Source organism: Dendrobates tinctorius, unplaced genomic scaffold (assembly GCF_039654945.1).
Source record: "Dendrobates tinctorius isolate UK_male_01 unplaced genomic scaffold, ASM3965494v1 ptg000086l, whole genome shotgun sequence".
NCBI lineage: Eukaryota > Metazoa > Chordata > Amphibia > Anura > Dendrobatidae > Dendrobates > Dendrobates tinctorius.
Window position 1 is genome coordinate 30,083,185 of NW_027361754.1, and position 14,194 is coordinate 30,097,378.

Sequence of the window (14,194 nt, forward strand, 5' to 3'; positions counted from 1 at the left end):
AATTATGGTGGAAACTAAGTATTTGGTCATTAACAAAAGTTCATCTCATTATTTTGTTATATATCCTTTGTTGGCAATGACAGAGGTCAAATGTTTTCTGTAAGTCTTCACAAGTTTGGCACACACTGTTGATGGTATGTTGGCCCATTCCCCCATGCAGGTCTCCTCTAGAGCAGTGATGTTTCGGGCCTGTCGCTGGGCGACACGGACTTTCAAATCCCTCCAAAGTTTTTCTATGGGTTTGAGATCTGGAGACTGGCTAGGCGACTCCAGGACCTTTATATGCTTCTTTCGAAGCCACTACTTCGTTGCCCTGGTGGTGTGCTTGGGATCATTATCATGCTGAAACCCCCATGGATGTTTCATCTTCAATGCCCTTGCTGATGGAAGGAGGTTTGCACTCAAAATCTCACGATACATGGCCCTAATCATTCTTTCATGGACAAAGATCAGTCGTCCTGGTCCATTTGCAGAGAAACAGCCCCAAAGCATGATGTTGCCACCCCCATGCTTCACAGTAGGTATGGTGTTCTTTGGATGCAACTCTTCATTTTGTCTCCTCCAAACACAACGAGTTTTGTTTCTACCAAACAGTTCCACTTTGGCTTCATCAGACCATATGACATTCTCCCATTACTCTTCTAGCTAAACCACATGCTCTCTAGCAAACTTCAGATGGGCCCAGACAGGTACTGGCTTAAGCAGGAGGATACGTCTGGCACTGCAGGATCTGAGTCCCTGGCGGGGTAGTGTGTTACTGATGGTAGCCTTAGTTACGATGGTCCCAGCTCTATGCAGGTCATTCTCTAGGTCCCGTTCTTGTGATCATTTTGACCCTACGGGGTGAGATCTTGTGAGGAGCCCCAATTCGAGGGAGATTATCAGTGGTCTTGTATGTCTTCCATTTTCTTATTATTGCTTCCATGGTTGATTTCATCATGCCAGCTGCTTGCCTATTGCAGATGCAGTCTTCCCAGCCTGGTGCAGGGGTACAATTTTGTTTCTGGCATCCTTCGACACCTCTTTTGGCTTCACCATAGTGGAGTTTGGAGTGTGACAGTTTGAGGTTGTGGACAGGTGTCTTTTATACTGATAACAAATTTAACCCTTCCCTACCTGTGACGCCACGTAGGCGTCATGAAACTCTGTGCCTTCCCAACCTGTGACGCCACATAGGCGACATGGCGGGATCACGTTCCTGCGGGTCGGGTGACCGGGGTCACTGAAATGTCACCTGAAATGCAGGTACATCAGGACTTGTAGTTGACACCCGTGGCTACGATCGCTCTGGTGACCTCTGTGTCACCCCCCCCAGATCTGATTAGAGCTAGCGTCCATGTGACGCTATCCCTCCAATCAGATGTGGAGGGGTGGAGTGAACTATGGCTGCCCTCGCTCTTCAGCCTCATCTTGTTCGTGGAAGCTGAAGAGCGAGGTCCCTGCCTGCTGCCCTGCCGCCGCCTGACCGATCTGCCGCTGCTGCCCTCCGTTGTCTGATTCCACCCCCCACCACGGTGATCACCCCCCCGCCCCCCCGCGCGCGCGCGCCTGACAGAGCCCAGTAATCACCCCACCGGCTGCTTCTCACTCTAAATTTTCTAGAGTCCAGAATTTCATTGACGATGTTCTCTTCTTCACCATGGACAATTTCTGGTGGAGGAGGTGGCTAAGTTCTTCCTGGAAATAGGTTTTCATTGAATGGTTTAAGCAAGGACACATGGAACACTGGGTGAATTTTCAGGCAGGGAAGTTTTAAACAGAAAACAACTGGGTTAATTTGTGCAGAAATTTGAAAAGGTTCTATGAATTTTTTACCTAATTTAGAAGATGGTACGTTTGTCTTCAGATTTTTGGTAGAAAGTCAAACCTTGTCATGACCCAAAAGGTAGGAGGGGATTTGCGATGTTTATCTGCTGTTTCTTTATAATCTTCTTAGGCCTTTTGTAACATCTCAGATAGTTCTATTTGAGCTTTCTGCAACTCTGTAAAGCCCTCGTCACACATAGCGATCTCGCTAGCGAGATCGCTGCTGAGTCACAAGTTTTGTGACGCAACAGCGATCTCACCAGCGAGATCGCTGTGTGTGACAGCTGTCAGCGACCAGCCCCCCTGCCAGGTATCGCTGATCGTTCAGGAAAGGTCAGGACTTTTTTTGGGTCGTTGGTCTCCCGCTGGCCAGCACGCATCGCTGCGTGTGACAGGTGGGAGAGCAACGACCAGCGGTCAGCGTGCTGATAACCAATGTAAACGTTGGGTTTCTTACCAGCGCGCGGTGCTTAGAAACCCAATGTGTACCTTAGTTACCAGCGCGCTGATGCAGGGAGCTGGTAACCAAGGTACACATCGGGTTTCTAAGTGACACGCGCTGCTTAGAAACCCGATGTGTACCTTAGTTACCAGCTCCCTGCATCAGCGCGCTGGTAACTAACGTACACAGCGATGCCGCGCGCTCGGCGTTGCTGGTGCTGATCGCTGGTGAAGCTGCCTGTTTGGCAGCTCACCAGTGATCATGTAGCGACACACCAGCGATCCTGACAAGTTGATATCGTTGTCTGGATCGCTGGTGAGTCGCTATGTGTGACAGGGCCCTAAGTCTGTTTGTAACAGCAGGAACTGAGGTATTGAAAGGAAGATTAGGAATAAATACCGGATGCAAGTCATAGTTAGCAAAAAATGGGCTTTGGGATGTAGAACTGTGTTTGGAGTTGTTATATGCAAATACTGCTGTTGGTAGATAATCCACCCAGTCATCCTGTAGGGAAGAAATAAAACAGCGCAAGTAGTGTTTCAAGGGTTTGATTAGTTTTTTCAATCTGTCCATTGGATTGTGGGTGGAAGGCAGTAGAAAAATTGACAGTAACTCCTAACGCTGAACAGAAGGTTTTCCAAAATCTTGATGTAAACTGAACACCTCTATCAGAAATTACATTGTCAGGAATTCCATGCAGTCTGAATACCTCTTTGACCACTAATTCTGCAGTTTGTTCAGCGGTAGGAATTCAATGCCATACTATTATGCAACAGCTGAAAAGTTTTGGAGTATAACTTATCATGATTCAGATGCACCGACAAGTTTCCCCGTCAATAGCACGGTTCATCAGGAGGTGTGAGAGATAGAGATGCCGGATGCCATGATGGATGATGACATATGCCGGCGATGAAATGGTGGACTTAAATAACCCCCATCAATTAGCGCTACCAAAATACGCTCTGTCCACCCAATGGCTGGCGGAATTACCGAGTCATAAAACTATGAATAATAGATACAGATCTCACCCATTTCACCATGTATATTGTGGGACAACAATTATAACTGTGGTCACCAATGCGGGGTACACATTTTTCCTTGATTTTGAGTGATATATCAAGATTGTCTATTAAGCTCTTTGTTTGGGTCTGTATCAGTGAATAGCCCTTTATAGCATGAGACATGGTGGAGTACTAATCATGATTTTTTAAGGTAATTTTTGAGTATCTATGTGCCTTATAAGATACCCTTTGGGAATGTATTATTAGTTTCAAGACTCTCCATTTCTGCCCTATAATTTGTTTTTCCACCTGTTTTGATGGGGGGGGCAATAGGGGCAGTGAGGGATAGCCTATGTTGAGTGGGGGCGCCAAAAAATCGTTCTTTAGGGTGCCAACTTCCACACTCTGGCAGGGGCAATTTTAAGCCTATTATAGGGTATCTGTTAGGCTAGTCTATTTTTTTGGTATATTTCCATGTGTACCTTTTTTCAATGGGTTGGTGTTTTTTTTAGAAATTTAATCATTAAAGGTTGTTTTTAAAGGGAATAAATGTTCACATAATTTCAGATTTCCTTGAATTTATCTGGTACTTTGATCATAAAAATATTTGACATGATCATAGAATCATAGAATCGTAGAGTTGGAAGGGACCTCCTGGGCCATCTGGTCCAACCCCCTGCTCAAAGCAGGATTCGCTAAATCATCCCAGTCAGATGTCTGTCCAGCCTCTGTTTGAAGGCTTCCATTGAAGGAGAACTCACCACTTCTCGTGGCAGCCTGTTCCACTCATTGATCACTCTAACTGTCAAAAAGTTTTTTCTAATATCTAATCTGTGTCTCCTCCCATTCAGTTTCATCCCATTGCTTCTAGTCTTTCCTTGTGCAAATGAGAATAAAGTTGATCCTTCTACAATGTGACAGTCCATTAGATATTTGTAGACAGCTATTAAGTCTCCTCTCAGTCTTCTCTTTTGCAAACTAAACATTCCCAAATCGCTGGTGCTTATCGCTGGTGAAGCTGTCTGTCTGACAGCTCACCAGCGATCATGTAGCGACTCGCCAGCGATCCTGACACATTGATATCGTTGTCGGGATCGCTGGTGAGTCGCTATGTGTGACGGGGCCCTAAGGGTGCTCCAACTGGCAAAGAAGGTTGAATAAAGCCTTTCTCTAAATTTTTGTCGAGGTATTCCTTTAATACTTTTAATTCTGGCTCAAAAGGTTGTAAATTCGTCCAAAAGGAATTGACGCTCCAAGAAGTAATTAAATGGGACAGTCAAAAGGACGATGAGGAGGCAGTTGATCGGCTTTCTTCTTACTGCAGACGTCACTGAACTGCTGATACTGAGGTGGTAGTTTATCATCACTCTGATGAGAAATCTTGGAAATTTGAATTTGGTTGGAAGCAGATACATTAGCATGGCAATTGTTCTTACAGTACTGAGAGGGAAAGGTAATGGTCCTCGATGCCCTGTTGATAGATGAGTTATGAATTGAAAGCCAGGGAATTCCTAGAATAACTGGAAATTTTGGAGAAGAAATAAGATGAAAACTAACCGCTTCATGATGATTCGACTCCATACAGATTTCCAGTTCAGTTGTCTCGTAACAGGTCCAGATGATAAAGGTGATCCATCCACCGTTTCCATATCGATGAGCATGGATTTATACTCCTACTTGCAATATTATTGTCAAGTGTGAATTGTAAGTCTATGAAATATCCCTCCTGCTCCAGAATCTAATATGGCAGAGCATTGTATTTTTTGGCTCCCAAATATGACCTGTATGGGAGCGACAAAATGAGATGATGGTGACTTCTCTTTGCCTTTATCTTGCGTTATGTACAAGATAGTCTGCAGAACTGGGTCTGGCTGTTCAAAGAGGTCTAAATCGCTTTCAGCCCTGGCGTTTGTGAAGGCTATGGTCCTTTTGTTAGCAAAATGTCCAGTGCCCCCACAATAGAGACACAGATTCTCTGTATGCCGCCTCTCCTTCTCTACTGCAGAGAGAGGTTTATGGATTACATCGATTTGCATAGGTTCAGGAACAGTTTCCTTTTCCTGTTGGTTTTTTAATGCTCATTGGAGACATCCTTAACTACTCCTTTACTCAAACACTCGCAGCCTTTTCTTTCTTCGTTCAGGGAGTCTCTGATCAATTCAGATGCATAGCTGAATAAAGACCTCCAAATTATCAGGGGTCTCAACCCTTGCCAGTTCATTTTTGATTAGCTCTGATAATCCTTGGTGAAATTGACTTCTCTGGGCAGCCAAATTCCATGTGGTTTCTACAACCCAGCAGCGGAATTCAGAGGTATATTCAGCTACAGAGCGCTGCCCTTGGGGTAGGTTATGCAATTTGGTTTCAGCTGTAGCACAACGATTTGGGTCCTCAAACACTTGGTCCATAGCAGTGATAAAAGAGACCAAGTCATTTAGGAGGTCAGAATTCTTCTCCACATAAGGTGAGGCCTATGCAAGAGCCTCGTCTGTCAGGAGATTGATAAACAGAACCCTTTTTCTGTCACTGGTAAATGGAGAAGGATGCATCTGGAAAAAGGGACGGCATTGATTTAGGAATCCACGGTAGCGATAACGATCCCCGCTGACCTTTGCAGGCAGTGGCATGCGTGCGCTGGAGTCCGGGCCAGAGTTGCGCAATTCCAGAAGTTGCCTGTATAACACAATCATTTCCTTTTGCGGACCCAACACTTGTGTCTGCAACTTAGAAAATGTTTTTTGGTAGGTGGTACCAAAATTCTGAAGTTCAGCAACTTGCTGCCTCAGTTGGGCTGCAACGGACTCCATTTTGTGCACGTGATTATTCTGTTATGGACTGACCTGGTTGGAGTAGTGATATTGCAATCACTAGGGGCAGCTCCAGGTAGGTAGCGTAGTCTGGAATAGCCAAGGAGTCGATACACAGGAACAGCATTGTAGTTTGAAGGAATAAGCAGGAATTGTGGTCAAGGAACCCAGAGGTTTGTTTAGCAGGAGCAGCAGTATCGTTTGAAGGAGCAGCAGGTGGAAGGAAGCTTGGCTATAGGCAGGTAGCGCAATAATCACGCAAGGAACTGAGAGAGAGGCTAGGTTTAAATAGGGTGGGCAAACAGAATGAGCCAGTCAGGAACTCAGGGTGGTAACCAACAAGAAACTCAGGGAGGAGACATCAGCAACATCATAGGTTCAAGTATTTGGATAAGCATGGAACTGTCCAGCGAGCTGAATAGCTCAGAAGGAAGAGCTGCCAACTGGTGCACAGGAGCTGCTAGGTTTGAATCCTGACAGCCTATGTCCTTTGCTCTCCATTCTATTCCAGAGTTTCTCCAGGCGGAACTTGACGCTGGTCTTGCTCTTAGTTCACTAAAGGGCCAAGTGTCAGCGCTTTCTGTTCTTTTTCAGAATAATTTATTCTCCCGTTTTCAGGTCAGAACTTTTCTCCAAGAGGTAGCGTATGCTGCGCCCCATACTGGACACCCGTGGAGCCCTGGGACCTGGTCAGGGCGGTGTGGGTCTATTTGTCTAGGATCGCCCCTTTAGGAAGATGGACCCTCTCTTTGTCATTCCAAAGGGCGGGCAAAGAGGTCTGCCGGCCACAAAGGCTACAATTGCTCGCTGTATCAGAACGGCAATTTTGGAGGCTTATCGGGTCAAAAACAGAGTCCTTCCCCCTGAAATTAAGGCTCACTTTATCCGGGCATTGGGCGTCTCCTAGGCGGTACACCATGGTGCATCCGCCCTGCAACTTTGCAAAGCGGCAACCTGACCTTCCATTCACACGTTCGCAAAATTTTATAGGGTCCATAACTACGCTTCTGCGAACGCCAGCCTAGGTCGAAGGATCTTGCAGGCGGCAGTGGTTAGTTCTCCGTCCTGAACAGAGTTTCTGCTGTTCCCTCCCCAGGGACTGCTTTGGGACCTCCTATGGCTTCCTGTGTCCCCCAATGAAGCGATAGAGAAAACAGGATTTTTGGTTACTTACTGTAAAATCTGTTTCTCGGAGCCTCCATTGGGGGACACAGCATCCTCTCATGTTTATCAGCTCTTCTCACTGTGTTATATTGTTACAGTTTGAGTTTGTGTGTTTTTGTTTCTCACTAACTGATTAACCTAGTGCAGTCGGTTGGTGTATACTGCAAAGGAGGAGCTAGCTTTTTTGTGCATAATGTCAGCCTCCTAGTGACAGCAGCATACACCCTATGGTTTCCTGTGTTCCCCAATGAAGGCTCTGAGAAACAGATTTTAAAGTAAGTAACCAAAAATCCTGTTATTGCAGTTGGTGTAGAATGGAGTACCATGATACATGCCACCATCTATTCAACTGCTCCTAGCTGTGGTGTTTCCCGAGAAGAACGAGGGACACGTTTAGGGTCATCTTCATGGAGCGTTTGATCTTTCCAATTCTGTAAAGGTTTCCTCCCAAAACTTGAAATGTATTGGTTCTGAAAATGGCAGAATTGACTGAGGTTTTTCTCTTTACTCTGCAGCTAAGTTCCAATCTGCGACACATACGAGTGTTCGAAATGGACGTGGAAGACGATGGAGAAGCTGACGAAGAAGAGGAAGAAGAATGTCATTCTCAAGAAGTCACAGAGGAAGACTTGGATCATTCTACGGGTGAGGCACCGAACACTGGCCTGGAAGCTGTAGATGTTACAGAAGAAAGTCTGGAGCCCTGACGCTGCTAGGAAGCGTGGCCCTCAGCTCACTTCCAGTAGACTTCGGTGAAGCTCATGCAGTGATATCCACAATGAACGGGTAAACAACTGTATCCAGGCATAGGTTGGTGTAAGAGCCAATACAATTACGCATTAATGGCCGATAAGGTTCTGGATGCTGCTGCCCACAATATTATGGAGCATATATGATAAATTACCACTTAGATCAATGCTAGTAAGCAATACTGTATCATCTATTGTTTCTGGTGGCTAGTTTTGTTTTTAGTGATGAGCGAGCGTGCTGGGATAAGGGGTTATCTGAGCATGCTCGGGTCCTAACCGAATGTCTTCTGTGTTCTCGAAAATATGTTGGGAGTCCTCGCGACTGCATGTCTCACGGCTGGTCGACAGCTGCAACACATGCAGGGATTGCCTGTTTGTTACCTGCAAGACATGCAGCCACAGGGTCTCAAACATATTCGAGTGCTCTGAAGACACTTGGTTAGGACCCGTGCATGCTCCGATAACACCTTATTCCAGCACGTTATCTCATCACTAGTCTTTATCCATCGAGCCCTCCTGCAGTATATACAGTGGGGCAGAAAGGCTTCAACGCTCTCTACCGTAATCAGCAATGAACAGAGGCGAGACCCCCACATCTCCGATTTGCCTTCCTCTATGAGGAATTTTGCATGGTTTGCTACCGGGGTCTAATATATCGATGTTTGCGTTCAAGAGCAGATCCCAGTAATAACCGGTGTCAACAAACTTACCAGTTTGTCTGCAGTTCTGTAAAAGTAATAAATGCAAATATTTTCTCATTTTGGTCTTCAGTCCTGTGGAATTGTGCGGTTGAATTAAAACTCCTTGAAATAGGATTCATACCCTGTAAACTTTCTGATCAACACAAAGTAGCAAATATGTGAAGTGTAAAGGAAGTGAACTATTGCCCAGCACCGTCTATACCAGCGATGGCAAACTTATGTCATGCGTGCCAGAGAGAGCACGCAGAGCCCTCTCAGCTGGCATGCGGCATCACCTCATCCTTGATCCGGAGCTCCGAGCTGCAGCTTCCTGCCTCTCACATTGAGCGGTACAGCTGGATGACATCATCATTCAGCTCTGCGGCCGCTGGGCCAGTGAGATTAAAGAAGCTGCCAACGTGCGGAGAGGCGAGTGTGGCTGCTGCGACAGTGAAGCTGCTGTGTGTGAGCGCGCACGTGTGTGTCAATGATTGGGAGAGGGCCAATGATGGGGAGGAGGAAATGATGGAGATTTTTGTGTACTCACCGTAATATCTCTTTCTCTTAAGGCCCCGTCACACTAAGCGACTTACCAGCGATCCCGACACCGATATCAAGGTGTCAGGATCGCTAGTAAGTCGCTATGTGATCGCTGGTGAGCTGTCACACAGACCGCTTCACCAGCGATCTGCACAGCGATGCCGAGCGCCCGGCATCGCTTGCTATCGCTGTAAAAAATAGAATCAAAATAAAAAATATAGTTATTCTCACCTTCCGACGTCGCGTTCAGCCATCCTGCCTCTCTCCACGCTCCGGTCCCAGTGATCCTTTGCACGAATGACCGCGAGACTTTGTTATCCCGTGAGACCGTGACATCTCGCGGTCATTCGTGCAAAGGATCACTGGGACCGGAGAGTGGAGAGAGGCAGGATGGCTGAACGCGACGTCGGAAGGTGAGAATAACTATATTTTTTATTTTTTTTATTATTTTTTACACCTGATCGCTGGTCCTCCCGCCTGTCACACACAGCGATGCGTGCTGGCCAGCGGGAGACCAGCGACCAAAGAAATGTCCAGAGGTTTCTTCCAGCGATACCGGCAGGGGGGCCGCTCGCTGATCGCTGTCACACACAGCGATCTCGCTGGTGAGATCGCTGTTACGTCACAAAAGTTGTGACTCAGCAGCGATCTCGCTACCGAGATCGCTTAGTGAGACGGGGCCTTTAGCCTTTAATTGGGGGACACAGAACCGTGGGTGTTATGCTGCTGTCCACTAGGAGGCGACACTATGCATAATCTGAAAAAGACTAGCTTTGGCTCCTCCTCTGCAGTATACACCCCTAGACGGCGTCAGCCTTCTCCAGTTTTGTGCAAAAGCATTAGGAGGAATATACAAGAAACATAAGCATGCCTGTAAGAAGGCTACTATAAACGAGCTCAAACAATATGAGAACCCAACCGTAACAACAGCCCGCAAGGGCAACATGGTGGGAGCTGTGTCCCCCAATTAAAAGCTAAGAGAAAGAGATTTTACGGTGAGTACACAAAAATCTCCTTTACTCTGTCGCCTAATTGGGGGACACAGAACCGTGGGACGTTCCAAAGCAGTCCCTGGGTGGGAAGCAGTGGACGAATATTGTGCTGACAGTCCCCTAGATTTGGGGTACTGCTGCGTGCAGGACCCGTCTACCCATGCTCGCATCTGCTGAGGGCTGAGTGTGCACTCTGTAGTGTTTTGTAAATGTGTGCAGGCTAGTCCAAGTGGCTGCCTTACACACTTGATATGCCGAGGCTTGATGCCGAATGGCCCAAGAGGCTCCTACCGCCCGCGTAGAGTGTGCCGTGATACCGGCCGGAAGAGGAGAATTGACAAGGCGGTAAGTCTCTTGTATGGTGGACTTGATCCACCTAGCAAGGGTGGCTTTGGAAGCCGGTAGGCCCTTGCGAACGCCTTCTGGAAGAAGGAAAAGTGAATCAGACTTCCGGAAGGGAGCAGTCCTAGACACGTAAATACGCAATGCCCTGACAAGGTCAAGCGTATGCAGAGCCTTCTCCACTCTATGAACAGGAAACGGGCAAAGGGATGGTAGTGAGATTTCCTCATTGAGGTGGAAGCTGGACACAACCTTCGGAAGGAAGGATGGGACTGTACGGAGAACCACCCTGTCCTGATGGAAAACCAGAAAGGGTTGTCTGCAGGAAAGTGCTGAAAGTTTGGACACCCTGCGTAGCAAGGTGATTGCCTCCAGAAAGACCACCTTCTGTGACAGGCGGAGTGATACCTCCTTAAGGTGTTCGAAAGGAGGTGTCTGCAATGCTGTCAAGACAAGGTTGAGGTCCCACATCTTCAATGGATGTTTGTAGGGGGGAACCAATCGGGAAACCCCTTGGAGAAAAGTCCTCACTTGTGGCTTATTAGCAATACGCCTCTGAAAGAGCACTGAAAGCGCTGACACTTGGCTCTTAAGCGAGCCCAGGGATTGCCTGGCGTCCAGGCCTGACTGAAGGAAACCGAGGACCTTTGGAAGAGAGTAGGGAAGTGGGACCTGTCCGCGAGATTCGCACCATGTGAAGAAAGCCTTCCAGGTACGATAGTAAATCCTGGTTGAAGCTGGCTTTCGAGCCCTGATCATGGTTTTAACGACGTCCGGTGAAAAACCTGCTTGGGTCAAAACCCAGGTCTCATTGGCCACGCCGTCAAATTGAGAGCCCCTGAGTTCTGGTGGAAGAACGGGCCTTGTGACAGAAGGTCGGGACGTGTGGGGAGACGCCAGGGAGGGTCTGCTGTAAGTTGCACGACGTCGGCGTACCATGTACGCCTGGGCCAGTCTGGAGCGATCAGGATGGTGGGAACTCCCTCTTGCTTGATCTTCCTCAGGACTCTGGAGATCAGGGGGAGGGGTGGAAAAATGTACAGAAGCTGGAATTGGGTCCAGTCCTGGACCAGGGCATCTGCTCCTAGTGACCGCGGATCGCGCGTCCTGGCCATGAAATTGGGAACCTTGGCATTGAGATGGGATGCCATCAGATCCACGTCCGGGGTCCCCCAGCGATGACAGATCTGACGAAAAACTTTGGGATGGAGAGACCACCCCCCGAGTCCATTCCTTGTCTGCTGAGATAGTCGGCTTCCCAGTTGTCCACACCCGGAATGTGGACCGCAGAGAGTACCGACCTCGCATCCTCCGCCCAGTGTAGGATACGTGTTACTTCGTTCATCGCCTGGATGCTGCGGATCCCGCCTTGATGGTTCACGTATGCCACCGCCGTGGCATTGTCCGACTGTACTCTGATATGAGAGTCTGCTAGCAAGTGATGAAAGGCTTTCAATGCCAGGAAGATGGCCCGAATTTCCAGGATGTTGATGGGCATGTTCGCTTCCATTGGTGACCACTTGCGCTCTGTGATGTAGGTGCACCGCGTCCCAACCCGTAAGGCTTGCGTCAGTGGTCAAAACCTTCCATTGACCGGAGAGAGAGGATTTTCCCCTTGCAAGCGAGGTTGGCTTGAGCCACCAGTGCAGGGACCTCCTGGTTTTCGATGATAACCGGAACTCCCTGTCGAGGGAGAATGGATTCCTGTCCCAGGACTTGAGGATGGCCAGTTGAAGGGGTCTGAGGTGAAACTGGGCAAATGGTACCGCCTCCATTGCTGCTGCCATCCTGCCAAGTACTCTCATGGCATACCGGAGAGACTTGCGGAGGAGAGTGCAAACTCCCAAACGGAGGGCTAGTGTCTTGTCCCTGGTGAGGATCACCAGACCCCTGGAGGTGTCGAATATCATCCCCAGGAAGGCCAGAGACTGACTCGGGTAGTCGAGGACTTCTGTAAATTGACTAACCATCCCTGGCGACTCTGTGTCGATTGTGATTGAGACGTTGACCTCGCAGTCCTTGAAGGTGGGGGCCTTGACGAGAAGGTCGTCCAGGTATGGAACGACTACTATGCTTCTGGAGTGTAGAACGTCCATGGTGGCTGCCATGACCTTTGTAAATGTTCTGGGAGCCGTGGCGAGACCGACCGGGAGGGCCACAAACTGGTAATGGTCTTGGTTGATTGCGAATGTGAGAAATCTCTGATGGGCGGGAGCAATCGGTATATGCAGGTATGCGTCCTGTATGTCTATGGAGGCGAGATATTCTCCTTTTTCCATGGATGCAACGATTGACCAGAGGGATTCCATGCGAAAGTGACGAACTCGAACATACTTGTTGAGTTGCTTGAGGTCTAGTATGGGTCGGACGCTGCCTCCCTTCTTGGGCACCACGAACAGATTGGCGTAGAACCCTCGGAAGCGCTCGTCTGCTGGAACCGGTACTATGACTCCTGCTTGCAGGAGGGAAGAAACCGCTTGATGGAAGGCTCAAGCTTTGAGTGGAGGCTTTGGAGGAACGGAGAGAAAGAACCTGTGCGGTGGACTGGTAGTAAACTCGATCTTGTATCCTGAAGACACTATTTCCTTGACCCACTTGTCTTCTGTAATAGGAAGCCAGACCTGCTGAAAGAGTAGCAGTCGTCCGTCCACAAGTGGGGTGTCTTCCGGAGGGCATGAGTCATGATGAGGGGAAAGTCTGAGCTTTTCCTCCTTTGGATTTTGCCTGGCTTGCTTTTGACTGCCAGTTCCTGTCCGGCCTCTGTGCCGCCCGTGGTTGTCTCTGCGGGGGAAGCGGTTACGATTTTGTGCTGGGCGCGAGACGGACCAGCCTGAAGAATTCCGAGAGGATCGGAAACGAGATTGATTACGTCTTTTAAACGTGCGTTTTGGTTTTAGTTGAGGGAGAGAAGTACTTTTACCCCCAGTAGCATTGGATATCATTGTATCCAGCTTTTCACCGAAAAGACGTCCACTGAAGTACGGGAGATTTGTCAGGGACTTTTTTGAGGCCGCATCCGCCTTCCATTCTCTCAGCCAGAGAATACACCGGATTGTGATGGCGTTTGATGCTATTCCCGCTACCCCTCTTGCAGAATCCAACGCTGCATGGACCATGTAATCTGCCACTACTGCAATTTGCACCGCCTGGTCCACCAGCTGAGGATTTGAAGCTTGGAGGCCCTGTTGCAATAGATTAGCCCAGGCCATAATGGCCTTGGCTGCCCAAACTGAAGCAAATGCGGGAGCCAGAGAGGCACCTGCCGCTTCGAAGATTGAATGAGCCATGCGTTCTACCTGTCTGTCTGCTGTGTCCTTGAGGGTTGAGCTGTCCGGCAGTGAGAGAAGTCTTTGTGCTGCCAGCCTAGAGACTGGGGGGTCCACTTCAGGCGGATCTGTCCAATCCTTAGTGTCGTCCTGTGGGAAGGGGTACTTTGCTTCCAAGTATTTGTGATTGGCGAATTTTTTCTCAGGCTGCGAAAAATGCTTAGAAAGTATTTTTTGAAATTCCGGGTGATTAGGGAAGACCTGAGATGGTTTCTGAACACTTTCGAAGGAAATCTTGTGTTCTGGTGCTTCCGGGGTTGGATCAGAAATGTCCAGCACCCGAAGGATGGAAGAGATTATATCCTCAACTAGCGCCGTATTGCTAGGGGGACAAGGGACCAGAGT

The 14,194-nt window shown here is 48.3% G+C and overlaps 1 protein-coding gene across 3 annotated transcripts in view; it reads left to right on the forward strand.

Annotated features, from left to right (window-relative positions):
- The window catches only part of ANAPC4 (anaphase promoting complex subunit 4), a 92,020-nt gene extending 83,293 nt beyond the window's left edge, over positions 1 to 8,727 (forward strand). For all 3 annotated transcript variants that reach the window (XM_073585265.1, XM_073585267.1, XM_073585266.1), the window contains one exon: positions 7,736 to 8,727. In XM_073585265.1, coding sequence (XP_073441366.1) covers positions 7,736 to 7,927 — 192 coding nt within the window. In that variant the 3' untranslated portion in view covers positions 7,928 to 8,727. The remainder of the gene's footprint in view (positions 1 to 7,735) is intronic.
- Positions 8,728 to 14,194: the final 5,467 nt, after the last annotated feature.